General features: G+C 40.1%; 7 protein-coding genes across 13 annotated transcripts; 2 read left to right on the plus strand and 5 right to left on the minus strand.

The window, feature by feature from the left end:
* Window positions 1-45: 45 nt before the first annotated feature.
* Window positions 46-2,532, minus strand: LOC105703998. Of its 2 annotated transcripts, XM_012432824.1 has the most exons (3): window positions 2,215-2,532; window positions 1,894-2,116; window positions 46-1,755 (listed from the first exon to the last, which is right to left on the minus strand). In XM_012432824.1, the coding sequence occupies exons 1-3, from the start codon at window positions 2,220-2,222 to the stop codon at window positions 1,147-1,149; spliced, it is 840 nt and encodes a 279-aa protein (XP_012288247.1). In that variant the 5' UTR covers window positions 2,223-2,532; the 3' UTR covers window positions 46-1,146. The 2 variants fall into 2 exon arrangements, with proteins under 2 accessions (XP_012288247.1, XP_012288246.1); XM_012432823.1 differs by having other exon boundaries at window positions 1,894-2,532.
* Window positions 2,533-3,409: 877 nt separating this feature from the next.
* LOC105704179 (40S ribosomal protein S7) lies at window positions 3,410-4,946 on the plus strand. The gene is made up of 5 exons (XM_012433195.1): window positions 3,410-3,524; window positions 3,993-4,163; window positions 4,282-4,463; window positions 4,577-4,727; window positions 4,836-4,946. Exons 2-5 carry the CDS (start codon window positions 3,993-3,995, stop codon window positions 4,911-4,913), a joined length of 582 nt encoding a protein of 193 aa, XP_012288618.1. The 5' UTR covers window positions 3,410-3,524; the 3' UTR covers window positions 4,914-4,946.
* Window positions 4,947-5,099: 153 nt separating this feature from the next.
* Window positions 5,100-11,781, minus strand: LOC105704178 (blastoderm-specific protein 25D). 6 transcript variants are annotated; one of them, XM_012433193.2, is made up of 14 exons: window positions 11,583-11,781; window positions 10,805-11,235; window positions 10,603-10,733; window positions 10,298-10,491; window positions 9,907-10,146; window positions 9,386-9,806; window positions 9,073-9,233; window positions 8,914-8,972; window positions 8,692-8,771; window positions 8,285-8,582; window positions 7,683-8,197; window positions 6,856-7,600; window positions 6,613-6,713; window positions 5,100-6,512 (listed from the first exon to the last, which is right to left on the minus strand). In XM_012433193.2, the coding sequence occupies exons 2-14, from the start codon at window positions 11,190-11,192 to the stop codon at window positions 6,375-6,377; spliced, it is 3,471 nt and encodes a 1,156-aa protein (XP_012288616.1). In that variant the 5' UTR covers window positions 11,193-11,235; window positions 11,583-11,781; the 3' UTR covers window positions 5,100-6,374. The 6 variants fall into 6 exon arrangements, with proteins under 6 accessions (XP_012288616.1, XP_012288615.1, XP_012288614.1 ...); XM_012433192.2 differs by having other exon boundaries at window positions 6,856-7,276; window positions 7,361-7,600; window positions 7,683-8,582; XM_012433191.2 differs by having other exon boundaries at window positions 6,856-7,033; window positions 7,109-7,600; window positions 7,683-8,582.
* Window positions 11,782-12,384: 603 nt separating this feature from the next.
* On the minus strand, window positions 12,385-14,580 carry LOC105703994 (zinc transporter ZIP9). Its single transcript, XM_012432821.2, has 5 exons — window positions 14,225-14,580; window positions 13,993-14,122; window positions 13,649-13,875; window positions 13,386-13,520; window positions 12,385-13,221 (listed from the first exon to the last, which is right to left on the minus strand). Exons 1-5 carry the CDS (start codon window positions 14,318-14,320, stop codon window positions 12,970-12,972), a joined length of 840 nt encoding a protein of 279 aa, XP_012288244.1. The 5' UTR covers window positions 14,321-14,580; the 3' UTR covers window positions 12,385-12,969.
* Window positions 14,581-14,916: 336 nt separating this feature from the next.
* Window positions 14,917-16,349, minus strand: LOC105704008 (zinc transporter ZIP9). The gene is made up of 5 exons (XM_012432837.2): window positions 16,193-16,349; window positions 15,834-16,014; window positions 15,533-15,759; window positions 15,320-15,454; window positions 14,917-15,227 (listed from the first exon to the last, which is right to left on the minus strand). Exons 1-5 carry the CDS (start codon window positions 16,292-16,294, stop codon window positions 14,970-14,972), a joined length of 903 nt encoding a protein of 300 aa, XP_012288260.1. The 5' UTR covers window positions 16,295-16,349; the 3' UTR covers window positions 14,917-14,969.
* A 169-nt stretch (window positions 16,350-16,518) lies between these two features.
* On the minus strand, window positions 16,519-20,978 carry LOC105704233 (slit homolog 2 protein). The gene is made up of 2 exons (XM_012433289.1): window positions 19,674-20,978; window positions 16,519-19,410 (listed from the first exon to the last, which is right to left on the minus strand). Exons 1-2 carry the CDS (start codon window positions 20,293-20,295, stop codon window positions 16,946-16,948), a joined length of 3,087 nt encoding a protein of 1,028 aa, XP_012288712.1. The 5' UTR covers window positions 20,296-20,978; the 3' UTR covers window positions 16,519-16,945.
* Window positions 20,979-24,252: 3,274 nt separating this feature from the next.
* On the plus strand, window positions 24,253-25,080 carry LOC105704104. The gene is made up of 3 exons (XM_012433049.1): window positions 24,253-24,433; window positions 24,678-24,777; window positions 24,895-25,080. Exons 1-3 carry the CDS (start codon window positions 24,304-24,306, stop codon window positions 24,980-24,982), a joined length of 318 nt encoding a protein of 105 aa, XP_012288472.1. The 5' UTR covers window positions 24,253-24,303; the 3' UTR covers window positions 24,983-25,080.
* Window positions 25,081-27,558: the final 2,478 nt, after the last annotated feature.

Here is a 27,558-nt window from a genome sequence, read left to right on the forward strand (position 1 = left end):
TTCATTGTTGTTGCAAGCTTTATTACAGATGAAACATATCGTATGTAAATTCATAAATATATTATCGTCTTTTTTGCTGAATACATTCAATACACACAATCTGAATCACTGTACACATTTTTTACGGAGAACATTGGAATATATTCTTAAGGATATTAAATGTACGATCAGCCTTCCATACGAAAGAAAAAGGAGTTTCTTTTTCTTTATTGCCTAACTTACGTCTAGTCAATGTGTGCGTTGAAGAGCCTATATAAGTAAAGCGATACTAGGAAAATATCATGGAATAGTTCATGGGAAAAGCTTTCTCATAGACTATATGCTCATACAAATTTTACTAATCGATACTGATACATGTTCAAGACATTTACGTAACTAGTAGACCAATTTGTCCATAAACGTGTTGTCATATTTTCTTTTTGACTAGGATTAAATTTCTGACAAACGTTCAAGTGACAAAGTTCTGGATTCCATTTAACTTTATAAAAGTACCTCTCAAATAAGTTACTGAAAATAAAGAATCTTTACAATAAATCATTAAAAATCTATCCAGTCTGAAAGAATTAAACATGCACTGATTACAAGTCAAATCTCTTGCAAATATAAACGACATATAAAAAGTACAGGCTTCATTACCAACATTACTATTTCTTGTGATATAGATAATTAAACCCCTTAAGCACCATTTTCGTATATGCATTATATTTAATTTCAGTATACTGCATTTAATATTTTTAATGTTGAAATTAGGTGGAATCCTTAATTTGAAAATAAACTTATATACGAATAATATACTTGCACTCAATAATGACAGTTCCTAAAGGGTTATTTGTAGGAACGAAATGACTTCTCTTATTCAAGTTGTAATATAAACTGGATGTACTGCAAACAATTACGCAGCTAAATGCTTACATAATCTCTGAAATAATACTGAGCAGATCCTCATTCAATTATTTTAGAATTAATATATAAAAGCATCCAAATTTAAACATTCAAATTGATAAAAAAATATAAAAGGAAACATGTACAAGTCTTGTTACTAATCCATGCTAAATTATTTGATAATTTTGCAGTTAAGGAAGAAGATACACTGCACAAAGGAAGGAAAATGTACCAGGTTTTAACTGTGTGATCGTAGAAACGCATTTACCAATTATCTAAAAATTCAAAACCTGTCTTTGGGATTTCTTCTTCTTGATTCAGTTGTGAAGATTGGAAGCTACTGTAGGAACTAGGAGTCTCTAACAGGGCAGTGGACTCGTCAATTTCATCTGACTTGAGTCTTGTAGACATAAGACTAATATTCATTTGATTTTTATCATTGTTTATGTTCTTCTGTGAACTCTTGGCCATACCAGTCTTTAACGGAACTAATGTTTCCATATCATCATCGAGCTTGTTCTGTATCTTTAATAATGATGTCTTATTTATAAATTTGGCAAAGATGTTTTCCGAGTTATCATTGTCAATCGCAGCAGCTAAGAGAGTGCCATGTTCTCCGCTTACAAATACATTTTCTGAGAAATTTTCAGACTCATAGAAATTAAGGTTTTCAGATGTTGAATAGTTATCAGTTATTGAACTATCGCTAATCTCTTGCATCTGCAGGGGTCCTGAGAAAAGTGGTGAATCATTGGCATAGTTTCTTAAAGGCATAGATTTTACATCTTCAGATGAATCTGAATATGAAAGATTCATTTGAGACTGCGTCATGAATGAGAAGGGTGCAGAATGCTCGTCTCTCCAACGTAAAGTCTGAAATAAATTAATGAACTATTTATTTTGTCTTAACGACTCTATTGCATTTTATTGTAATGAAATAATTTACATTTTATACCATATATCGCACCAAAAATTTCTATCAACATCAATTGAATGTAATTGTATACTTACTGAACCGGTATCATCTATAACATATTTCATTCCTGTTTGAATGCATAGTTTTGGATAATATTCTGGTAAATCTTGTGGAGCTTCAGCATTCTTCAAAGTATACTTCAATGCTACTTCGGGTTGGATTATTGTTTCATCTATAGCTTGGTTGCGTTCTGCGGTGCTCAAAGTGCTCCACAGCCCTTCATAGGCTTCTTTTGTGGCAGCTACATCTTCTCCGATCCTTTGAGCCAAAGAATTGATACTGTAAAAATACTCCTCTGCGACTGAACTAAATGTCTTCACACTCATTTTAACCAAATGATCATCGAAAAATCTCACTTGTACATACAGTTGCAAGTAACAATTACCACTTCATGCACGACACCTTCTTAAACACGCGTGGTTAGCACTTCTTTATTATAAAGAATTACGTATTATACTGAATAAATCGTAAGTACACAACGATTTTTCATAATACGTTCTGATATTAGCGCTCTATTATTATCAATATCACTTAAATCATATGAATGAAGCAGAGTATTTACAGCACAAAATCGATTATCATACATTGAATCATAGAGTAAATAACCTCTTCAAACTTATTATGACAGATCCGAGTTTAAACCATGCTGCCAACATAAATATCACGATACAGGAATACCAGAGATGAGTTGGGAGATTGCTCCAGAGATGAGCAGAGATGAGCAGAGATGAATTGGGAGATTGCTCACGGGCAGGGTCACGCGATCGCATCCTGTGCTGCCCTCTGGTTTCGTACGTTAGCTTTCACCGTTTTTTGCCCCCCAGGGCGGCGCAATGAATTTCTGATAGGAGCTCGCGCACTCGCGATGGCGGTACCATCTACCAGTCGCCGTTGGCGGCTCACGTACTCGTGATGGTAATACCATGCGGCAGTTGACACCACCGTCAGTGTCGGTAAGCGTAGGTAAGCCACCATCGGCTCACGGGAAATTCGTACGTCGCGTACGAAACTATCATGCAGCGAATCTGTGGGAGTGCGATCGCTCCTAGAAATCTTCGCGCGTCCCAATCAGCCAAGCGCCAAGCTACGGGTCGAGACGTTGAGTATGTGTGCGTTCGGCGCACACCCGACGAGTATGCGTGAGAGTCGAATACTGCGAAAAATCCTCCCGAAGCTTACCTAACTACGGATACAAGCCGAGCCATTTCGCGTATGATTTTTACATTTCCCTACTAGCGTTATCGAGCGTTTTCAAGCGTTTCTAGAGCGTTTTTTGAAAATGAGTAACTCACGGTATTACGGAACGTTTTTAGTGGTGAAAATGCGAGACCATACACATGAATTGGCTCGGCACCAATTTTTAAGTGAAATGTTTAAGCGAAAGCAACGATGAGTTGGCTCCCTGAATTGGGCCGCCATTGGGAGAAAGTGCATGAGTCGCCTGCATTCTCCAACGAGGGCAGCATAGAACTCGATCATACGACCCTGCCCGTAAGCAACCTCCCCAACTCATTCTAATTGCTAAACTGGAAACAGTTCAGTGGAGACCCACTAGGGAATATTATCAATATTCTTTAAAATGTTTTGAAGACGGTTGGTGTCACTGATCTGAAGTGACTACTTTCACGGTGTTTCGGGCCTCTTACGCGTGCTGTGAACTGGCAAGGTATGTTTTAATGCCGGACCAAAAAGGATTTTAATGTGGAAGAATATTATTAATAAAGCAAAACTATATTTAGAAACATGTAAAATACTGTTTATTTAATTTGATAATTTCCTTGGAGGATTCGGATGCTTTATCCCCAACGGGATACGGAACGATTTTATTTACATGTCTGGCAGGACAATTTGACATGTAGAACGCCGAGTCTCTACGTATTTTTTTCTCACAATACTATTTATTAAGCCTTTTGACACGCGTTATACAAGCACTACTTTAAACCTTATATTCGGCTATTTTTTGTGTTTTTTAAATTGTATATCAAACAGACTCGCAACCTAACCTTAGTCAAATAACATTTAACTTTGTCATTAATTACTGACATACATTTAAGAGTAACGTCATTTTAGTAATCTATTTTTAGTAATAGCGTATATTAATGTTTAATTATTAAATCTTCAATTTGTTTTCTAGATGTACACAGCAAGTGCCAAAATTGTGAAAAGCGGCGGGGCTGAGCCTGATGCCTTCGAAACCAGCATTGCCCAAGCTTTGCTGGAGTTGGAAATGAACAGTGACTTGAAATCACAATTAAGAGAACTTTATATCACTAAAGCAAGAGAAATTGAAACTAATAATAAAAAGGTTAATCCTTTTTTAATCATGTTCATTATATCTTAGTGGTTTTTAAATGATTTTACTTTGTTCTGTGCAAATTAATGTTCGTTTCTGCATTTATATTTGTCCGTGTTTTCTGTTGTAGTCTATTATTATTTACGTACCGATGCCAAAGCTGAAAGCTTTCCAAAAAATTCAAACAAGGCTGGTACGTGAATTGGAAAAAAAGTTCTCAGGAAAGCATGTAATGTTTGTGGGAGAAAGGAAAATTCTTCCTAAGCCTACTCGCAAGACACGTACGAAGAATAAGCAGAAAAGACCTAGGAGGTATAACTTTTTTTTTCATCAGATTATTTTTCTCCAAATTTATACTTGAATATTAACTTTTACTTTGAACAAGTAATTTGAAACATATTAGATTGTTAATTTATTCTTTTCAGTCGTACGCTCACCGCAGTATATGACGCATTATTGGAAGACTTGGTATACCCAGTAGAAATTGTGGGCAAGCGTATTCGAATTAAATTGGATGGTGCTCAAGTAATCAAAGTACACTTGGACAAAAATGAGCAAACAAATATAGAACATAAGGTACGTTTCATATTTTTTTATGCAAATAATTCATTTTCCTCATTTTGGTAGAAAAATATATTTTTGTAGTCAATAATTTAAGTATGTAGTGATAAATATAATTTTCAGGTTGACACGTTTGCTGCTGTGTATAAGAAGTTAACAGGTCGTGATGTTACATTTGAATTTCCTGAATCATATGTGTGATTTGCACTTTAATAAAAAATAATTAAAAGTGCATTTGTTTAAATATTATTTGAAACGATCCTTGTGAAATATTTTGTCTTTGAATTCCTACTATAAACAAATTTCTTATTTTCTAATCAACTTAAAATTGGTAAATTCACATTCCAAGTTATTTAATGTGTTAGCAGGATGGAGATAAAAACAACATTTACAATAAATACAATTACAGAAATTTTATTATATAGATACATTGTTAATTTTCTATACAGGTTGAAGGCACAAATTTCTGTAAAATGTAGTTAAACAAAAGGTAAATGCAGTGGTTCCAATATAAGGATCTTACATGGTATTTATATAAAACTTTGTAACTTTGTGCTAACATTACTTTTTTAATAAGGTATAGAAATATATAAAATGTATCTATTCCCAACATATTTAAATCTAACTTGGGAATAATAGAATAAAGTAGTCGTACAATGCACATTATTGTGGATGTAATCTGCTACACCTGCTTAATAATGGAATTAAATTCATAATGGCTACGGTTTTTCACTTAACGCATGCATACTATTGTTATATTAATACATGATTATTGTAGGATTCTCAGTTCTATCCGTTTCATAACCAATTAAACCTATAATCCTACAATAGTTTAAAAATAGCATCTTCCTATTCTTTAACCATTACCTATAATCTTCAAAATTTATGTACATAGATATAATTATATACATAACGGGTAGAATAAATACATAAGCAACTGAACTGTTATACTTGGTGTGAAGGCAATCTGAAATAGCATATTTGACGTCATTAATATTTATTAACAGTGAAGAAACATTAAATATTAAGATTAATTTTGATTTATCTTATTTTGTACAAGTAAACTAATATAAATTACGCAGTTTTGACGGATACATACAATAATTAGGCTAAATAAACGTCAATTTGCAACAATTCAAATCACTGCCACATTTCTAAACGACTTACAAATTGCTGAAGTATTACAGCAAATATTATTTAGTAACTCTTTGTGTAAACCATATAAAAAAGCAACACAGCAATTTTTTAATTAATTCAGATTATATGTACAGTTTACAACACCGTAATTCTCAAATTTTACTTTCGACAAAATAAGCGTTATACAGCAAGCTGTATAAAGTATACTATTCAACATTCGTATACATAACAAAAATAATATGGCAACTTACAGAATGTCTATGTATTTTTCAGTTCACTTTGCGAGGAGTTACAACGCATTTCAAATTATCTACCTACAATTCGTGAGACTTAACACATTTACATACGCGAATTTAATATTAAAATGGAAATAAATGAAGTGCACTTTGTGAGAAATGAGCAAAGAAGATAGGAACGATTCACAAATTTGCAACTATTATCAGCTTTGCGTTATTCTTTACTTGATTATGTACTTCAAGCATTATTTCTTGCTTGACTTTACATATTACATGACGTTACCTTGGGTCATACGGATGTAGATTCTGCACTAAACTGAGTTAACGCATGACAGTGCTGCTCCAAACGTTTCACATTTGCTGTTAAATATGAATTTTCGACGTAGAGATCCTTAACGAGTAAATCAGCCCTTGCTAGTTGATCGGCCTGAAATTATAACAACTAAAATTATGATATATATTTCATATTAATCATATACAAAATAAAAGCCTTTGCAAGCCATTATTCATCAATAAAGAGAACATACCTGTTCTTTATTCGTCTGGATTAATTGTTGTAGCTTTCCTTGAGTACTGCGAAGGACAAACTGTAAATCGGCAACTTCGGTACGATGTTGCGCCCACGTTTCTATACAAATGATGAAAGGAATTTAATTATTTTACGCGACAAGTGTTAGCCTATTTTTAATCAGGTTTATTTGTCAGTGGATTTGGAATTTTACTAAATCAGAAATATATATGAAGTCATCGTATGAAATAGCAATACTTACGGTGTAAAATTCTTTCGGTGTGCAACTGATGCTGCTTAAGCGTAGCCTGCAGACGGTGACGTTTCTGTTCCTGTGTTTGAAGTCTTGAATTTAATGCTTGCAAGACGTTGATATCAATGCGACATGCTTGTTCCCTGACATCGACTTGAGGACAAAGGCAATTCGTAGCTCTAATATTCTGCAACGTCAGGATTTCTTGTATCAATTTTTCTTTTTGCTTCGTCAGGGAAATACACTCGGAATTAATATCTACTTTCTTCTGATAAAGCCGTTGCAATTCATCTTTTTGAATTTTGCTCGTATCACCTGACATAGTGTGAGCTTCTGCCTGTTGATAATTAGGGTTTCGAAGATAGGACGATACTCTCATTAATTGTGGCAACTTAACATCCTGGGATGAAATTACGTTCTCTTGGTCCGTCTTAAATGAAGAAGTCAGACTGTGAGAGTTTGTATCGGGCTGAATTAACTTCGATAACGACTGTGTAGAAAATGGAAGACCAACATTAGTTACGTTTAACTCGCTCGTATCAAATCCATCGGATAAATCCTGATTCGATGAGCTCTCTAAATTTGAGAAAAGTTCGGGCTCTTCTTGCGAATATTGAACACACACGTCGACGGTCGCTGGTCGTATGTCGCAATGCAATTTTTCACGCAATTCTTTAATCTCATGGTCTTTTTTAGACAGATCTTCTTGTATTTGGCATTTCCATTTTTGAAACTCCTCTTCCAAATCAATGTACTGGAAACATAGTAAAATTACAAAATTGTATGCAGATGTAATAAGCTGTATGATGGGTGAAATATTGACACGTGAACCGTACCTGCTGTTCAAGGTTAAATCGTTCCTCAATGGGAGATAACCTTCCATCATTACGAGATTTATCACCCGAACCAAACTGCTCTTCATACTCCGCCATTTTAGCAATTAACTCTGACAATTTTTCATCGCTGATCTTCTGCTCTTGTTCAAACAATTGCCTCTCTTCTTCCAATTTTCCAGCCCAGTAATCCTCACATTGTTCATACTCGGCTCGTAGTAGATCTAGGCTTCTCTCCAACTCAACACACCGTTCAGTCAACTGCTTCTTTTCGATTACATATTTAGTTTCTTGTTCCTCCAATAATTGCTTCAATTTTTCCGAATCTGGAGCTTGTTCTTGTTTTACGATATCTAAATTATTCATGTCAGTCTTGTTACTACATAAATGCGCAGAAGTGAAAGGAATATTATTTTTATCTTTTTCGGTTCTGATTTGATCTCCAATCGAATTGTCGTCTTTGCGTGGAGGGTAGTCCCTGAGACTTGTTACTTTGCTTTTCGTAACATTTTTCATGTCTAGATTGTTATAATTTTTATCAATATTATGTATCATATCGTCGCTACATGACATTCGCTTTCCAAGCTTAGACTTATCGTACTTACTCACAACCAAGTCTCTGAGTGATTCACTTGTACGTTCCTCACATTCTGTTTCTAATTCATTCGCAAGACTTACATTAGAGTCCTCTGCTAAGAATTGCGATAAGAGGTTCAAATTTAGACCATTAATCATATCGGATATTTTGCTTTTGAAGATACAGTTCTCACACGCACAGTTATTTTCTTCTAGGAGACTCTTCAGCGTTTTCACAGTGGTTCCTAGTAAACGATTTAATTCAGGTAATTTTGTATCTATTAATCCATCCTTACTCGAACCATTACAGTGAGTTTGCAGATTTACCTAAGTGCAGAAAGAAAAATATTATGACATATTACACTTGAATTCTGAAGCTAAATCAATGAACCAAGAATGCAAAATATGATGATCCATATCAGGGAATTACACTCACAAATTCGGACTGTTTTAAAAGTTTTTCTAATTCATCCACCCGATCCATCAAAACTTTAGTGTTCATCATATGGTTCGTATCTGTAATTATTCACTCTTGTCATGAATCGAAGTATTTTTTCCCTAGTTTTAGTGTTACACAGTCATATAAAGTACATTATAAAAATATGCAATGAAATTTCTATTGCTATTTTATTTCATTTAGAATAACAGTATACCTTACCTTCACTCGCGGAACACAATACATTTTTCATTGAAGTATTTGGTGAAGTTTCATGTTCCCTACAATAATTCATTTTTTAGAATATAATTACTGCAAATGATACTGTATTAAAATGCAACAAATTCATGAAGGTAAAGTAAGACTTTGTAATTTGTATACCTATTACTTGTCACTGTAGCCTCACGTCGTTTTAAATTTTCTAATTCAGACGAGAGTTCGTCATTTTGATCTCTTAACATCGTTGCTTCTGACTGAAGACTCCTTATTCTCTCGATGTAAGATACAAGTTGTTCGTTTTGTCTAGCTTCCACAGTTTCTACCTAGAAATATTTTTTATACGTTTACTATATTTTAAACACAATGAACCAAAAACTTTACCACAATTTTGGGGGTTACGATATGATTCAATTATGTATATCTCTAAATTATTCACCAGGAGTAATAAAGTGGAATAACATTCTCAACCACGTACCTCATCGTGCTCTGCAGCAAGTGCTTGAACTTGTATTTGTAACTGACTGTTAGATAATTTAAGACGCGAAATTTGGTCAGAAAGTTCCTGATTTTCTATTTCGAGGTTATGGGTTTCCTGCATCGCATTTGCAAGCTGGGTTTTCATTCTCTGATCCTCTTGCTGCAAACTTAACAACTGTTGATTCATTAAACTCATAGCAGCAGTGTTAGTTTCACGCTCTATTGTGAGTTGATTTGTTAACTCTTTTATTTCTTCATTGTGCCGTAATTCCAATTGTTTTAGTTGTTGTTGGCTTGATTTTTCTAATCGAATGTGATGCTCATCAATTTCTTGAGCAAGTAAACTAGCACGCTCATTAGCATCAATTATATCCATACGCAATTTATCTCTTTCATTGCTCAAGTGTTCTAGTAAAGAGCTATCATAAAGAAAAAAAATTGAAGTACTTTAAAATACTAAAGTGAGATATATTTGAAAAGACAATATTATTTAGTAACATATTTAGAATAGAAACGTACTTGAGGATTCGTACTTCTTCTTGGTAGAGGATTAACGCTGCTTTCAGTAGACTTCCATGTGTGCCTACTAAACTATTTCCTGATTCATCGCATAGACTTTTTAGCTCATCAGAAAGAACGTGTGTTAATTCTGTAAGACTAATATCCGTAGAAGTAAAGCCTAGTTCAGCTAAAAGAGCTGCTGCATCAGGAACTCCAGCAACTTCCCACATATCTACTATTGTATTGCTTCTTGCAAATCTGTTATTTTACATTTAAAGAGGGAAACATTTTAAAACACACACACAAAGAGATGTAAAATAAAATAAGTCGAAGATTGTAATAATTTGTACGAATTTAACACTTTAAATAAAAAACGTAATAAGAATGTAGGACAAATGTATTTACATACCCGGTGTGATGGGGGCCAAGCATTTGAATAATATCTTTCTCAGAGTTTTGTTTAACTACATTGCTTTGGATTCCATCATTCCATCTTAATTGCTCTAGTGGTGTTCTCCCATTTTGAAATAGTAGAAAAAAGTCATTCAAACTAATGTGGCCATCACGATCAGCATCGAGCTTCTCAAATATTTGTTCAATAGCCTAAAAATATTTATTTATTCTTCACTATCCATTGACAATACTACATTAGTCTATTAAATTTCCATTCAGAGGACAAGGAAATGTAATCTTGCATATATCGAGTCTTAAAACCTGTCGTGGAAGCGATGGAATTCCAAGACAGTTTGGTGTGATGCACAAATCTGAAGAATCCATTGTTCCATCTAAACTACCATTCACTTTGCTTCTCAATTTTCGCAACCATTGATCTTTGGAGTTACTTCCTATAATATTTAACATTTTCTAGTAATTTCTAGTTATTGCCAGTACATTTACAACATAATACAAAATCTACCTTTACCCTTGTGTTGAACATCCGTTTCATCTTGAACTTGACCATCCGGTTTTGACCAACAGTTATATTTATTTTTCACAATAGTGGACTGCGTCTTTTGGTCAGAATCATCCCCAACATCCTTTCCAGAATAATTTGGAATTCCTTCTTGCGACTTTCCAAGTAACGATAATAATCCATCTCGAAAATCAATGAAAGTGACACCCTTTTGTAACGGCGTTTGTTCCAACAGACAAGATATCAATTCTTTCCCACGTTCCTCTAGTTGTAGCTTATCGCATAATAAACGTAAACCGTCTTCATCCAATCCGACTTGTTCTTCCTTCAAACAACTTTCATACACTGCTAAGAGCTGCTGTTCATAAGGATCATTACATCGTTCCTCCATGGCTCCATTCCATTATTTCTCATCAGACACATTAGACAGAAATCTGAAAAATTAAAAGATTTACAATGTAAAATAAAATCACTATTTAATAAAATCACTATGACGTAGATAAATATATCTTGTACCGGCCCATATACTCCATTACATAATTTGCTTAATAAGGCATTTCTGAATTCCTCACAAGGTGATGTTTACATTTTGAGTGCAAACACAATTTTTTTTACATTCTGGATAACTGACCTTTGATAGAATTAAAGCTAAGTACCTATGAATATTGAAGAAGGAAATTTTACTTTATATGTAACGTGACTCAACATTTAATATCATAAATTTGACAAAATTGTTTGTCGAGAAACGAGTTACGCTGTAAGTTATTTGATTGATACGTACATGTGTAATTACAAGTGTGCTTCCTTGGTTATTGTGGTAAATTCCTAATACTGTCGTTCTATTCAACTAGATTTTCTTGCAGAGGCCACGTTAAGCCATGAAAACGTTTGTAACAGTAGGCCCCATTAGTAATAATGGATTGAAATATTAAAATAATTGATAAAACTTCCGACCAGATGATTGTTTGCTTCCAGTATGCCCTTGGCACTTGTGAGCAGTTACGATATACGAAGAAATCACCTGATTTGTCGCACAGGCCAACAACATGACGGAATGGGTTACCGACGCTTAAAAATGTCAAATATTTCTGAACGTCATACAGCGTCAAAAGAAGATTAACGAATGATTTTATGGACACTGTCAATTTATCAACTGACAATTTCTAGATCACAACATAGTGATTTTTCCATACAACTATGAACACAACGAAACTAGAAATCGTACAGGGTTACCATACAGCACAGAGAAGATGAGAGTAGCTAGACCCAATGGAACACAGCTATCAAATTTATTGCTTCACGAGCGCCGTTATTCCTGCGGATGTTTCTGGTACCTGAAGTGCCTATGCGAAAGGAGAACGAAGGATGAAGCGCCATCTCATAAAGGAATTTAAACAAAGGTACCTATTTTTAAAAAAGGCACATGAAAATTAAGGTACATACCTGGAGAACTTGGGGAAATCTCTCTGATTGATGTTATTAGAACGGAGATACAAAATCCACTTACTGTGGTTACTTGGATAGTACCGCTACGTTCCTATAAAAGTAAAATTTAGGATGATATAATAATGAATTACATGAAGTTTATTATAAATAAAATATTTATTGCATATCTCATATTACTACTAAACATTTGTTTAACAAAATATACACAGTATGTAATACCATTAACCATCCTTATAAAATGTCTTGCATTTCATGTACCTTGCTCACATTTTATATTTCATGTAAACGAACCAACAATTACTCGCGATAAATACAATTAGATACTCAAATAAAAATTCTGTTTCTCAGTTAAACATTTCTGAAATTGATTATCATTGTGAATTATTCTTCCTGCTGTATTATTACTTTACTCTCATGTAAAAAAGGTATAGTTCATGTTTTACTACTTAAGGATTCACATAATCGGTGATTATTTTTTATGAAGTATTACTTAAATCTCATTGTGATCATAATATCTGACCTGCTCTAATAAAGGAACTGTTTATAAAGAATAACAATTATGTCTGCATTGCAAATCTGTACAAAAGGGGCACTCTTCGTGTGCATTAAAATAAAAGGCATTTTTAACTATCGTATAGCCACAGGATCAATGTTGTATAATCAACATTTAGCAAGGTACAAAATAAGAAAATATTTCATTTTTGAGCGGTAATTTCTCTAAGTCAATGATGATGACCGGTTGCAATTAGGGCAGGTAAAAAGGAGCCAATAACCAGTGCAGCTATTTCTTTAAATTTAAGACCATGGGTTGTATGTGATGCACCTTCAGTTGTTGGTAATCGAGCATATGAAGTACTGGCTCTGAGCATTAATTCTGGCAGTACATGAACAGTGGCTACGTATAGAAACGTTCCAGCGCTAAATAACATCGCAAGCCCAGTTGCATTAACAGTGCTTAAAGTCTCTTTCCCTTCCTGTAGAAAAAAATTACATTTGTTTTATTGAGTAATTTTGTTAATATTGGTTAGATAACATGTGGAAAATTAAACATGGAGGAATAACAGACAATTTTTAATTTAGAGAATTCTGAATGTCTGGCATGATGTGAAAAACTAATACTTATTTTTCTTTTTATTACCTTCCCAATGCAAAAGTATGTGAGAAGAGCAAGGCAAGGGGCCGAAAGGGAGAACACTAACAAATGTCTGCTTATCCTCTTCTTATCGACCCCTTCATGAAGTAGGAATGATACAAGACCAAATGCAGCGGGAGCCTAAAAAATTATGCAAATTTATAAGACATCAATTAACTAAATGTTCATGAATCAATCTCGAGAAAAAGAACAGACAAGATTGAAATACACTGTTCACTAAAGGATATTAAAAATCTGATGAACTCTACTTTATGCAGCATTATGGCCAAGAACACAATCGCTTCAACATCCGGTTGCGAAGTTGTCGCAGCAGCTCCTAGTGCTACCCCATCGGCTGCTGCATGAACTACTAAACCTAACGTTGTCGTGAAACTCTTCTCCTTTCCACCATTCCCTCTAGATGTGCATTGTTCGACTAAGAGCATAAATATGAAGCCTAAAATCAAACTAATACCTATAAGACCGTGAAGATCACCTGTAATAAAAAAATCATTCATCATCAACTTAGAGATAATCAAACTTTGTCAACATTACTTTCTTCCGATTAGAGAACAAACAACATAATCAATTAAAAATGGTGATAAAACCTTACTATGAACTTCACTGTGCTCGTTATTGTTTTTGCCACTGAATAACGCTTCAACTCCTTCCGGAATAATGACGGCTAATGCAGTACCCACGAGAAGACCCGCACCTAATACCGAAACTAATTGCAGCTTGTCCTAGATTTATAGAAAAAATGTAAATTTAATTTATCCAACATTAGTACATAGGACAATATGATTATTCAACACAAATCTGTAACACAGAACAAGAGCACTTACTTCCGATAAGTTCATAACCAGAGGAAGCGAGCCAGCTAGGTACGAACCAAGCATCATAACCACCGCCAGCATCCATAGAATCGAAGACTCTTCCATTGTATATTTCAATGGAATTAATGTTACAAGCTGTGTAAAGTATGATAATTCATCACCCTAAACGTGTTGCACCACCGTATTGTGGTGAGTGTGTCGACTGCACGAATAAATGGAGCACCGCATGTTGTCAACAGGTCTCCCTGTCTGCTGCTCTCTCCACGTAGTCGATTTCGCAGTGCAGCAGGCAACAGCAAGCAATGACTGCGAACGTGGCAGCCGGTATTTACAGAAAAACTATTTGACACATGACAATCATTGAAAATGAACGTTCCGAGATTGTCAGACTTGTGCAGACTTGTGTCCAATGACCAGAGTTCCAATGAGCGCATCGAAAGTTAGACGGAACACGACGCGTTAATGCGTCTAGGATGGAGAACCAATCAGAATGCTCGAAATAAGACGCTCGAAATGAAGCTCCATTCTGATTGGTTCTTCAATCTCGCCACGATGATGCGACGCACCCTGAAGGACACCCGTCGCGATCAGCAGAACTGCGGCCTGTTAACGATACTATTGGCGCGACATTTGAAAATGCTCCAACTACCCCGGGATTTAAATCGCATAAAACCTAAGCGGCAATAAACAAGAAACTTCCGTATCGTTATAAAATAAATGTTTTATTTTTCGCGTACAATGTTTGCGCTTTCAGTCAATGATGATGATGATGCCCGGAGGCAATCAGTGCAGGAATGAAAGAACCAACGACCATTGCGGCTATTTCGTTGAACTTAAGACCAGATGTCTGTTGTTTATCATCTTCGCCCGTTGACACGTAAGAATAAGAAGATTTTTCTCTCATCATTAATTCTGGTAGCACGTGAACAGTTGCAACGTACAGGAAAGTTCCAGCACTAAACAACATGGCGGCGCCTGTAACGTTTATGGTGTGCAGCGTCTCCTTTCCTTCCTTAAGAAGAATAAAAGGATGCAGCGAATGCCAATTGTCATGATAACTGGAATAAGAATACTTTGTGGAATAAAATCGTTGAAATTCGTTACCTTTCCGATGCAATAATACGTAAGCAATGCCAGACAAGGTGCTGACAGAGAAAATACGAGCAAATGTCTTCCTATCTTTTTGCGCTCGACTCCCTCGTGAAGTAGAAACGACACGAGTCCGAATGCAGCCGGAGCCTGTTAATAAATACTCAAGTTGTACGTCTGTGCAAAGAGATATTCACATTTCGGGTTATGGTGACTAAAAGTGGTCACCTTATGTAACATTATAGCTATAAAAACGATCATTTCAACGTCCGCCTGAGAAGTTGTCGCAGCTGCCCCTAATGCAATTCCATCGACGGCTGCATGAACTACCAATCCTAATGTAGCCGTAAGACTTTTCTCTTTTCCACCTCCACGTCTATAAGTGCACTGCTCTATCAGAAGCATGAACACGAATCCTAATATTAAACTAGTACCTATGAGGCTGTGCGAGGTACCTGAAATAACAAGTAACAATTATTTCGATTGTTTGCACTTTCATGAGAAATAGAAAGAGTATACAAATTTTTACTCTGTTCCTCGTCACTTTCGTGCAAATCGTGGTCGTGATAAATATCGTAATCACGATAATCATGATGGTGATGAGAGTGTTCACCATTGCCTAGTGTTTCAATTCCTTCTGGAATAATAACTGCTAATGCAGTACCAATAAGAAGGCCTGCACCCAGTACGGACACTAGTTGCAATTTTTCCTAAAAAAAAAAAATAGTTGCTATAATCATTCTAAAATGTAAGAACTCCCTGAGAAATTACAAAAATATTCAAGTTTTAAACATGCGCGCAGATTCTCAGGATAGAGAAGGGAGAAAACGTTAATATATGAAATATACGTTAGCATATGAAACCTTAGATGATGTAGGGTTGATTTACCTCTGATAAGTTCATGATTACAGGAAGTAAGCCAGCAAGGTATGATCCGACCAGCATTACCAGAGACAGTACCCAAAGGAACATGGATCCTCCCATTTCCATAAATAAAAGAACGAATAAACAAAGTACACTGCTCAAATCGTCCTAACACCTCAGAAGTGAGTGTTACACTAATCTTTTGCGATTTCCATGTCGAGGTATTATTTGAGATGTCGCATACTAATGGCAGGTTTTGTACATTTCATTGTCTTTGTCACGTAGCAGGATTTTGCAGCGTTGCCTGACCGAAAAACCCGAGTTAAACCACCGGCAGCTCTTTCGTTCGTAATACTTTTATTAATAAATTATTACATTAATAATGGTCAATATCAAAGTCGAGTCGCTCGACGTTAACAACAATTAAGTACCTAATTACATCGGCATTCCTTCCAGGGAATGAGAATCGACGTGAGTACCTAAGGCGTTCATGTACACCTGCGATGAACACAAGAGGGGAAATTATTACCGAACGTTGCAGTCTTCTACGGAAAAATTAATGACATCAGAGTATTAAAAAAAGAAGAACATAAGCACAATTGGCAGCTACGGTATTATCAGCGGTGCCAAATTAAATCTGTTCTATAAATAATTAAGGTAGCGGTAGTAGCACGCTCGAGCTTACAGGGCGTCGACAACATACAAATGAAAATTCACTACGAATGTGCGAAAATGTGAATCCGCATGATCGGTGATCGTAATCCCCGATCACGAGCGTCAGCGAATGTTACAATTAATTAATAAAAGACCGGCGATGAAACCAAACATTCTCGCGCTGAAACTGTCTGCAGAAGGCGCAGCCGAGGTCGTCTTCGAGGCCGTCGTCTTGGAGCCTTCTTCTCGCAGAAGACCTCCAACGACCTCTTTCCCGTAGCAAGGGTTCAAAGAGGCCTTGTAATCAACTCGATACATCTCGAGATACTGAACCAACTCCTCTCTGCACCTCCACTTGAGAGGGTTGTCTCCGAATTCAAAGGTCTTCAGGTTCCTGAGCTCGAGGAGGCTCTTCGTGTAGATACATCTAAGATTGTTTCTGTTCAAGGAGAGATGCTCCAGCCTGTAGAGATGGGAGAAAGCGTTGGCCTCTATCTCATGGATGGAGTTGTTGGCCAGGTCGAGACTTCTCAAGTTGTTCATATCCCGGAACCAGGAGGATTCAACAGTCGCTAGCAAATTGTCTCGAATGGTCAGCCTCTCTAGCTTCCTGAGATTTTGGAACGCCAGGGGATCGACGTCTCGCAGATGACAATTGCGAATGGTCAGCTCAGTCAGATTGTGAAACCTGGAAAACATGCCAGGGGGCAGGTGAGGAATGTGTAGGTCGTGGAGTTCGATGGAAGTGGTGTGACTTGGAATTTGTTCCAGGGTGGAGAGATCTCCCAGGGTACATGAGTAGTGCATCCTCCGCTTGACGATGACTTCTTCACTTTTACACACCCCGATGGACGGTGACCTTGTAGGTTGTGGTGGAGGTGGAGGTGGAGGTGGCGGAGGAGGTGGAGGTGGTGGTGGAGGAGGTGGAGGTGGTGCAGTGTAACGATAAGTGGTCCTGATGGGTGCCAAAGTTGAGACCGGGTACTCCGTGCTGACCATATAAGGTACGTCGTAACATTGCCATCCGTTTCTGATCTTCTCCCTGAAGAAGTCCCTCTTGTACGAGATCCGCCCGCTCTCCAGGAACCTGAGGAGCTTCTGGCCGCACAGGCAACTCCAGGGGTTTTTGGAAACGTGGACTACTTGCAGGTGTTGCAGACGAGCCAGAAAGTCGACTCCGATGCAGTTCAGCCTGTTGTCATTGATGGCCAGGGTCGAGAGGTAAGGTACATGAAGAAACACGTCGTTCGCAATCCTGGCGATATTATTTTGCTGCAGATCGAGCAACCGCAGACGGTTCAAACCGACAAACCACTCGGCTTTGACGGTTTCGAGGTCGTTTCCTCTGAGGACCAAGGTGTCCAGGTTCTCCAGGCCGGCAAAAGCCCTGTTATCGATACTCTGGATCCCGCACTCGTAGAACTCAAGTCTCCTCAGGTACCTGCCGAATCTGTAGAACATTTCGCAAGGCATGTAATTCAAAGTAGCCCTGGTGAACCTGATGGCGTCCACGGTGCTGGGAAGTTGCAGCAGGTCGACCAGACTGCTGCGGAAACAGACGTAAGGTAGCCGACCAACGTTCGACCGATACCCGTTATCTATTAAACAATTCGAAGTGGATTGGGTCTCGAATTCGTACAAGGCACTGGAAGAGTCCTCGTGGAGGAATCGCGTCGAAAGAGCCTGATTCTGTACGGTCGACCTGGTAGACCTCGAGTACTTGGCAGTGGCCAATCCTGAACTCCAATGGACCGTGCCAGAGGGTTCAAAAGTCGCCAGGACGACGAATCCTGGCTGGAACCCATCTTCGGTGGGATCAGGCCAGGATTCGTGAGAGAATCCCGTCAGTTCGGACCCTGGACGCTGTCTCCATCTTTGGGAAGCCTCTTCGACGTCTTCTTTACCGGCCGCGCAAGATCCGCTGATCTCGTAGCCGATGCTCCTCTCGGTCAGGTATCTCTTCAGGGTCTCTCTGCACTCGCAGGTCCAGGGATTGCTCGCTAGCTTCACCGATTTCAGCTTATGTAGGCTCGATAGTAGGTTCGGTGATAAGCAATCTAATTGATTTCCGTGTATGTCCAGGCGTTCCAGGTTCACCAGCCCGGAAAAGGCCCCTTCCTCGATCTTCTTGATGTCGTTGTTCCGCAACACCAGTTCCTTCAATCCGGTAAGGTCGTGGAACCAGTCCGTCTGGATCGACGAAATCCAGTTACCGGCGAGTAGCAGTCGCTCTAGTTTCGGTAGCCCCGCGAAGGCTCCTGGTTCTATTTTGCTGATATTGCAGCTCCAGCACTCCAGGCTCGTCAAGCTGTTGCCAAACCGGAAGAAGGCGTATCGTGGAACGGTCGCCAGGTGTGCTTGGCTGATCTTGATCCATCGCGTCGTGTCTGGTACCCGATCTAGAAGAGGTAGATAACTCAGGGGGCAAGTGGATGAACCTTCTTCCAGGGTTTTTATTTCAGGTGACGACTGCCCGTGATGATGCCGATGATGTCCAGACAAGGAAGAGAAGTTCCTAGAGGAGACGCCCAAAGCGGAAGGGTTCAAACTTGCCATACACTCGAAGTCCTTCGGGGCTCTTGCTGATCCTACAAAACGAAAACAACGGTACAGCATGCGTACACTGAGAAAAAAATGTCTTTAAATGGTAGCAATAAAACATTGAATTCAAAGAATAATAATTTAACTGAAAATCGAATAAATTGAATGCAAAATTTCTTCGGTATTGTGACAATTTATTTCGGTGCATTCGAGTCAAATCATTATTCCTTGAATTGACAAAATATTCCTTTGGCACTATTCTTTGGTTCAGTGAACTTTTTTAAAGCACATCCAAAGCAGTAGTACCAACCTTCCTCCCCATTGTGCATTCGAACATCCCGATGGAAGAACCTGGCCAATTCGGTTCTGCACTCGCAGAGCCAAGGATTCATATCCAGCTGGACATTCCGAAGAGTCCGAACGGAGTCCAGAGTGTCACTCGGGAGACAACTGAGGTCGTTATCTCTGAGACTCAAGGTATCCAGCTTCCCTAATCTAGAGAAGACCTCCGGCTCCACGTAAAGAAGCTCAGCCTTCTCCACGGAGAGCCTGGTCAAGTTAGGAGTATCCTGGAACCAGGATGCCCTGAGTGAGCCGATCTTCGTGTTGTAAAAGACCAGCCACTCGAGGTGGTCCAGACCCTGAAAAGGTCTGGGGTCGACGCTTCGAACGTCGCAATTATAGAAGGCAAGCCTCTTCAAGGACGAAAATCTAGAAAAGGCTGCACTAGGTATGGAGTGCAGCCTAGAAACCGAGAATTCGATCCAGTCGACGTTCTCTGCGAGCTGGTCTAGATCGGCCAGGGTGCTCTGGACACAAGAGTAGGCGATGGATCGATCATCGTCGGTGGAAGTCAATGTGCACTTCCCCAAAACGGGAGCGACTATGGTCAGCATCCCAAGGAGCAATATGTGGATCATCTTGATCTCCATGGCCAACTAATACGGATCGTTAAATCCCCAGGTTCCGGTCGATGCCTATCGGCAATTTACTTCATTCCCAGCTCGGCAGGCTTTCGATTTACGGGGCAGATTAACTGGGAGATTTTCGCCGCACTTCTCGAGAGCCGGCCTCCACCGAGGCGAGTCCTTGTCCACCCACGTTTGGAGCTTTAAACGGCCAGCTTACGCAATCCTTAGGCCGTTTCGCGATCCAAGGCCCTTCCCGTTGCGCTTCGAGCTCACCACTTATACACCCGCGACGTGTTTTCGCACTTTTCCGAGCCGGAGGGTACCCCGTCTCTCCTCGTGTTCGTGGGCGAAATTCCGTGGGAGTGCGGAAGTCGATCTTCCGGGCAGGAGGGAAATATTCCGGACTCGATTCGCGAATTGGATCACTGGGGAATATTCCTGGGCACTTGGATAGGCGATGGAAGGTAGTCGATAGAGGATGGTCGCTAATTTTCGCACCTGGAGGGGCCGGGTCACGGGGAGGAGGTACTAAGGGTTGGCTGGGATTGGTACCAGGGGAGATGGACACTTTTAACCCCCCATGTCTTCTGTTTTTGAGATTATTGACATGGTTTCAGGCACCGGTTATCTCGACTGCACCTGCCGATGCCGACTGATGGACGGGAGGCTGATCGGCGGTGATTCACAAAGGATAAACGAAGCGACCGACTTCCCGAGCGCGAATAAGCCCGCGATTCGCGAGCGATCTCGTTATATAAACTAGGAAGGCCAAGGTTAGGCTTGTCCCAGTACCCACGGTGCCTATCTTTAGAAGAGCGCTGCTTATTTGGCGGAGCAAATGGAACTTACGCACTTACCGCGGTGCGTTTTACCCTGGGTATGAACACTATGCCCTGGCGCAATCGGTGCCACTCTCGTCCCATTCACAGATTCGCCGTGACTTATTGGTCCCCTTTCTCTTTTACAACCCCTGAGACTCTTTTCTTTCACGAAGCTGACCTAGTGCAGCTTGCAAACTCGACCTCGTCGGCCGATACTCGCCCCATTAAGGTGATATGAAAGTGGCAACTGGAGGTCAATTGTTTATGAAATGTTTCTTGAGTGTACCGAATCGTTTGAAATTATGCCATGTCAACGTGGAGATCCTCGAGGAACTCTTGACATTCTTGATATTTCATAGAAAAAATTGTTTATGAACATTTATTATTTTTCATGGAAATTGTTATTTCATGGGTGTCAGGACTTTCCTTAGGGCCTTCACATTGACGTAGTCAAATCTTAAACGATTCGGTACACCCAGTTCGAGAAAAAGTTTCATGAACGATTGACTTCTGAAGTACCACTTTCATATCGCCTTAAGAATTTATAGACTATATAGGTAGAGGTATATTGGAAGCAACTTTTCACTTTGTAATTAGTACCCTTCTCAAGGTGGATCTTTTTGATATATATTATCGTTTATAACAATCGTATCTCTGTATAATTAAATGTTGAACAAATTTGTATACGAATGTGGGAATAATGAGATCAGTTTATCATGAGAGAGAGGTTTCAAGTTAGCAGCAATTTAGGGCATGGGCAGGGCTTTACGAGAAAAGGGGCGAGTACTGTCGGGTGTGCCAATTACCCGAGTCAATTGTCGGCGAGTATGGACAGTTAAGGACGTACTCGACATAATTTCTAAGTCCCTCGTAAAGCGGGAAACCTTGCGCCTCCGTGAAGCGTTTCGCGGTCGTTTTTAATGCGTACGCCGATCAAAGGCGAGCCGGGTAGTTCCGCGGAATGGTAATGACTGCGTGTGCCTTTTCATTACACGCTACGTACGCGCGTAAGTATCTAGGTACGCATCCAGGCAGGTATTACATAGTTAATATCGAGTCAGGGTTCAAGTCCTCCCCGATCTCGAGGAAACCACTACGAGTCCTCGAGGATGTCCACGCCTTTCCCCGAGAATCGGAAGAAATCTAGGTGCTCCTTCTGGAGAATTCATTACGAGCTCTGCTTAGGTATTCTTACCCGAACAAAGACGCGTTCCGCATCTTGGATTGCACCTGAAGGTGTCTACGTGTTTCTAATGGATCAAATTACGCATCTCTGATAGCAGCTTAGATTTATTTATATCTCCTCGAGTGCGCGCTAGAATACGTAGATTTAGAAAAAAATAGTTTCATTGAACCAGAGAAATATTTCGTTAATTCAAAGAATAATTATTTTACTCAAACTCAAATAAGTTAGATGGAGTAAGTAAAGAAAGATTGAATAAAGAAAATTAACATAAATCAACGACAATTAGTTTAAATCAAGAACGTAAATTTTTCTTCTCAAGAATAACTGTTTCTTGCAATTATACATGATTCAATAATATGTATTTGTTTCAGTCAACTATTTTCTTTTTCCTTTCAGGGCAGTTGCGAATTATTGGACAACTTTGGTCGGTATTTTCGGTATTATCTCGTATGAACAAGATTCTTATTGTTAAAAGTGCTTTTGTAGAGTCGGCGGAGCATTGATTGAGATATTAATGGTTAATGGTAATTAATATCTGCGCCGCATTCACGCTTCGTGGATCTCGGGTAGACGTCCGGTCACGGTTCCACGTGTACTTCCTGGTACATCGGTGCTACCTTACGGAAAAAAAAAAATTTGTTAAACTTACAGAAAAATCTGTGAAACATGCAGGTTTTATCCATTGAAATAAGGACAGAAGATTTCTCCCGTTAGCGTTACGATAAAGATACATTTATTGCACCTACAATTTTGTAATACTTTAAATGTACCAGTTTCATAGCTATTAATATTCACGGACATTTTCAGCTACAGTTACAGCTGACTTTTACAGAAACGTTTCCGCTAATTGTACATGTAAGAAAGTAAAATTGAACAGTTTTTAACCGCATCGTGAACAACAATTTCTTATTTAGTTTATTATTATTACAATATTATATACAATTAGCTTTTGTAACTTTAAGGCTGTTTTTTTTTTCCGTGTAGGCAAGACCGCTCCCAAACGTGCGCCGCGCCCTATTTATTTCCACCCTCCTCGACGACCAGGTCGTATCAGGGACTAATTTACCTCAAAATCTGCATAAACCGATAAGAGGCGGCGTTATTATCCACTGCTCTTATTATACTACCAATTAAATCCCGCTTCTCCCCGTAAACGGCAATTCCTCCAGTGACGAGCGGAGGTCCCCGGAACGGTGTCTCTCGGAGTTTTCCGCGAGCGACTTTGCGCGCTGCATGCCAATCGGGAACCAGAAGTGGACGAGCTCTTACCGAAGAAACTCGTGTCCTTAGTCGCGAGGTGCAGCCCCGTAAATATCCACGGGCCTCCGTTCGTCACGTTCCTCGATGTGTTTCTCGGTACGTTTCACTTTGCATGTTTTTCTGCACTTTTGCCAAATACACATTTCTTAAGGCGATACGAAAGTGGCGTCAAACAGGTTTCATTCGTGAAATCATTATTCGAACTGAGTGTACCGAATCATTCCAAACTTTACAACGTGAACATGAAGACTATAAAAAAGGGCCCGACACCCGTGAAATTTCAGTTTTAAGAAAATTTGTTTATAGATATTTTCAACATTTCTTTATAAAAAATGAAATTTCTCGAGTCTCAGAATCTCAGATGCCACCTTCATAACCCCTTAAAATCGTGACTAAGTTTCGATGATTTCCAATGATTTTTAGTGATCCCTGCTTGCGATTTCCAGCTGATTTCAAATATTTAATTCCATGATTTCCCGCGTGAACAACCTCTCGCGTTGCTCAGCCCACGTTGCTGATCATTCGGCTAGGTTCACGCTGCTGGGCATACGTTGCTCGTCATTCGGCTAGATTCACGCTGCTGGGCACCCAGCTAGGTTCACGGTGCTGGATACCCTACCCGGTACGTCCCACGGTGTGTACAGGGGCGATCGTCCCGGGCGCTCGTGCAGTCTTCCGCGGACGTTCGCGCGAGTCGCGTGCCAACGCACCGGGAAAGAGAGAGACCCGTTGCCTGGCCGGGAGTGTTAGCGCCGACCACGCATGCCTGGACATATAAGTACACTAACGACCAAGTCGAACCCAACGGCGGTTGGTGGTTACCAAGAAGTCGGCATCGTCTTCGAGTCCCAACACTTCGTCCAGCATCCGAGGTCCAGGATTCACCGGACCGGTGGGAATCTCGATTGAAATTCGAATTTCCCCCGCTTATAAAAATCATTTCCACTGATCCAGATATGGTAGACTAGCATCTTAAAAATCATTGCAAACCCGTGCTTATACCTGACGACGCGTAGCGTCTTCATCGGTAACATCTCCCCCGACATTTCTTGAATTTCAAGACTTTCCTGAGGTCCCATTACCGTCAATGAAATTATTCTTGCGCGTTGGATTGACTCTTGGCATTTCGTTTTAAGGACTCCAGCGTCGTCGAGCGAATGCCTGGGACCTGATGACGACTTTTCCCCGGTCACCTGCGTTCACTCCGGCTCTGTGTATAAATATCATCACGATCGGGTAATCTTTCCTCCATTCCCTCTTCATACGTTTACTGTACCGTAAATCAATTCCCTCGATACCTAACACGATAGATACTCGATTCGGCCTTCCCATAACCCAGGGCATGATTTACAGGTTCCTCTCCCCGTGCGCCATCAACAGCCTCGTCGAGGAATCCGCGCGGCCTGGAAGGCGAGAAAAGGATCACCGCGAGTGCTATTGAAAAACATGGAAGGAAGAACGGAAAGACGTATCCACTTTACCGAGGCTAAAGACCCGGCTTTGGTGGAACGAGCTGGTATCCTTCCTGCGGAGTTCGCCAACTCGTTGGGTAGGTAGAACACCTATTTCAGGTATTTGGAGCGCGCGGTGAGATCGGTAAGGCAGGTCGCGAGCGTCACCTTTACCCCGCCGACCTCACGCAGAAAAAAAGCCAAAGAAATGTCTTGTTAATTCGAAGAATAATTATTTCACTCAAATAAACCCATATAAATTGTCATGATTCTGAAGAAACGTTGCATCCAATTTATTCGAGTTTATCTCAGACAATTAATTCATTGAATTTTAATAATTTATTGAATTAACAAGATATTTCTTTGGTTCAATGACATTTTTTTCCTCAGTAAAGCGACGACCCTAATTCCTCGGAATCGGGTCAATCGTTTAACTCCCCTAATTGGTTGAAACCTTATAAATCGCGTTAACAAAGTGAATTTAGAGAGTTTCGCGAATCTTGCGATTTCTACGTGGAAAATTTTTGCGATGTTTTTTATTAATAGTGCCCACGCGGTCAGTTCGCAGGGGGGTTCGCCTATTACCTAACGGGGTCTGGTGTAAACATCGTTAGCGCACAGCCAGGTCGGGCTGGGTAGGTGCGAGTTAAACTAGATTAAATTGGAGCGGAAGGTCACCCACTTTGGAGGGGCCAAGGCCGCGATGGGATCTAGACTCGCGTGGGCGAGCGATTAGTCCCTCTGCTGGTTTTACGCCGAGTTTTTCATCGCCCTTGCCGTTTCTCTTAATGGTCGATGAGTATCTTGGCGGAGGAAGAGAGATTATCGACGTGGAAGAAGGGTGGTACAGGGCCGCGTTTATGCAAGCGGATTAACAGGTGTCTCGGGCGAGGTACCGTGAGTCCTGAGGAGCACCGATTGGACGCCATTTTCGAGTCGAGGGGTATATAATACGAGAAAACGCTTCCAATGAAAGTTATTCCATGGACTAGAACGGTCAACTTTTGTAAGAAGCATTTTTCGATTTCGTGCTCAGGTGTCATGATAATCGCGGATCATTGGCGATGACCGGTCCCTCGCCGCGCTTGGCGCGCCGCTTACGGGGGTAGATAGGGGAAACTGGAAGTACCGTAAAGGTCAAATTCGGGGAACCGGGCGCGCGAGTTTGGACCATTCGGCAGCCCGAGAACGCCGCGAGGTGCCGGTGAGAGGTTAAGTCGTTTGCGACCAAATGGAACGGAATGGAGAGGAGTGGAACGGGGCCGCGGAGACTTGCGGAATGAATATGAGCGGCGGCCACAGTCGGCGGTTAACTTCCGAATCGGCCTCGCAAAGCCCCTCGCGGTTTTCGCGGGTTCTGCGAGTCGCGCATCCTGCGGTCCTCGCGGCTTCCTCAAGATGCAAGACACAGCCACCGACGCCGGGCGTCGGTACGTCACGGGCGTCGCCGCGCTCGCCTTGCGCAACCCACGTGTCGAGTGAGCGCGCCGATGATCCACCTTTGTAGCCGAACCGTAAGTTCAGAAGTCACATAAAAATTGAATCTTTTGACTGCACTGATATGCACCATTAAAATCCATTGTTATTCCCACGGGAAACATTAAAAACATACACTTTTACTTTCGAGTTTATAATCTGACAACATTAGGTAGTAAAATTCTACGAGTTTCTGACGTTGGGAACAACAATATTGGGTTTCTACATAAATCTACAAATTTATAAATTTATGATACCAAAAGTTATAAAATTCCGTATTACCCTGAGAAAAGGATCTCATTGAACCAAAGGAATATTTCATCAATTGAAGGAATAATTATTTCACTCAAACTCAAGTAAATTGGATGCAACATTTCTTTGGAATTATGACTGTTTCTTTGAGTAAAACAATTATTCTTAGAATTAACAACATGTTTCTTCGGTTCAATGAATTTCTTTTTCTCGGTGCTTATAACGCGGCGGGGGATAAATCGTTGATTCCTCGCGGTGTTTATCTGACGAACGGAACGTGAGAATATTAATATTAAATTAGATGGGAAATGTTTAATTTCCAGCTCGAGCCGGCTATCGGTCTTGTAGGATAAAAGGTGTTCGGGTTAAGCGAGCCGCGAGTCGCCGAGTGGGCCGAGTGCTGCCAGATGCAATGCATAGCTTACGCTCTCGCGTGGGTCGGGGCAAACGCAGAAAACGTTAGAAACGTAGAAAGCGTAGAAAGGGTCAAAATCCCGCCGGCAGGCCTGCCACATGACGTTTCCCAACGGTGCCTCGTCACTTCCGCGCTTTTTCTCCTGGCGAGTCCGCCTGGCAACGACGACCATCGCGGGGCTCGGGTCTTCCCTTCCTTTTTCTCCCGTTTTTCCTGGCAATATTTTTTTCTCCCCCCTTCCCCGTTCCTCCATTCACCGGGCCCAATACCTCGGGATCATTGAAATTTGACCCGATAAATCCACTGCGGAATGGCCGTTTAATTCCCGATTACCTGAGGAGGGATGGCCCGTAAAAAATGGCGGCGGCCATGGCGCGAGACGTCGTAATAAGTGTTCATATTCCACCCCTAATAGCATATAAT

This window comes from Orussus abietinus, unplaced genomic scaffold (assembly GCF_000612105.2).
Source record: "Orussus abietinus isolate OABI.00-Male unplaced genomic scaffold, Oabi_2.0 scaffold7, whole genome shotgun sequence".
Taxonomy (NCBI): Eukaryota; Metazoa; Arthropoda; class Insecta; order Hymenoptera; family Orussidae; genus Orussus; species Orussus abietinus.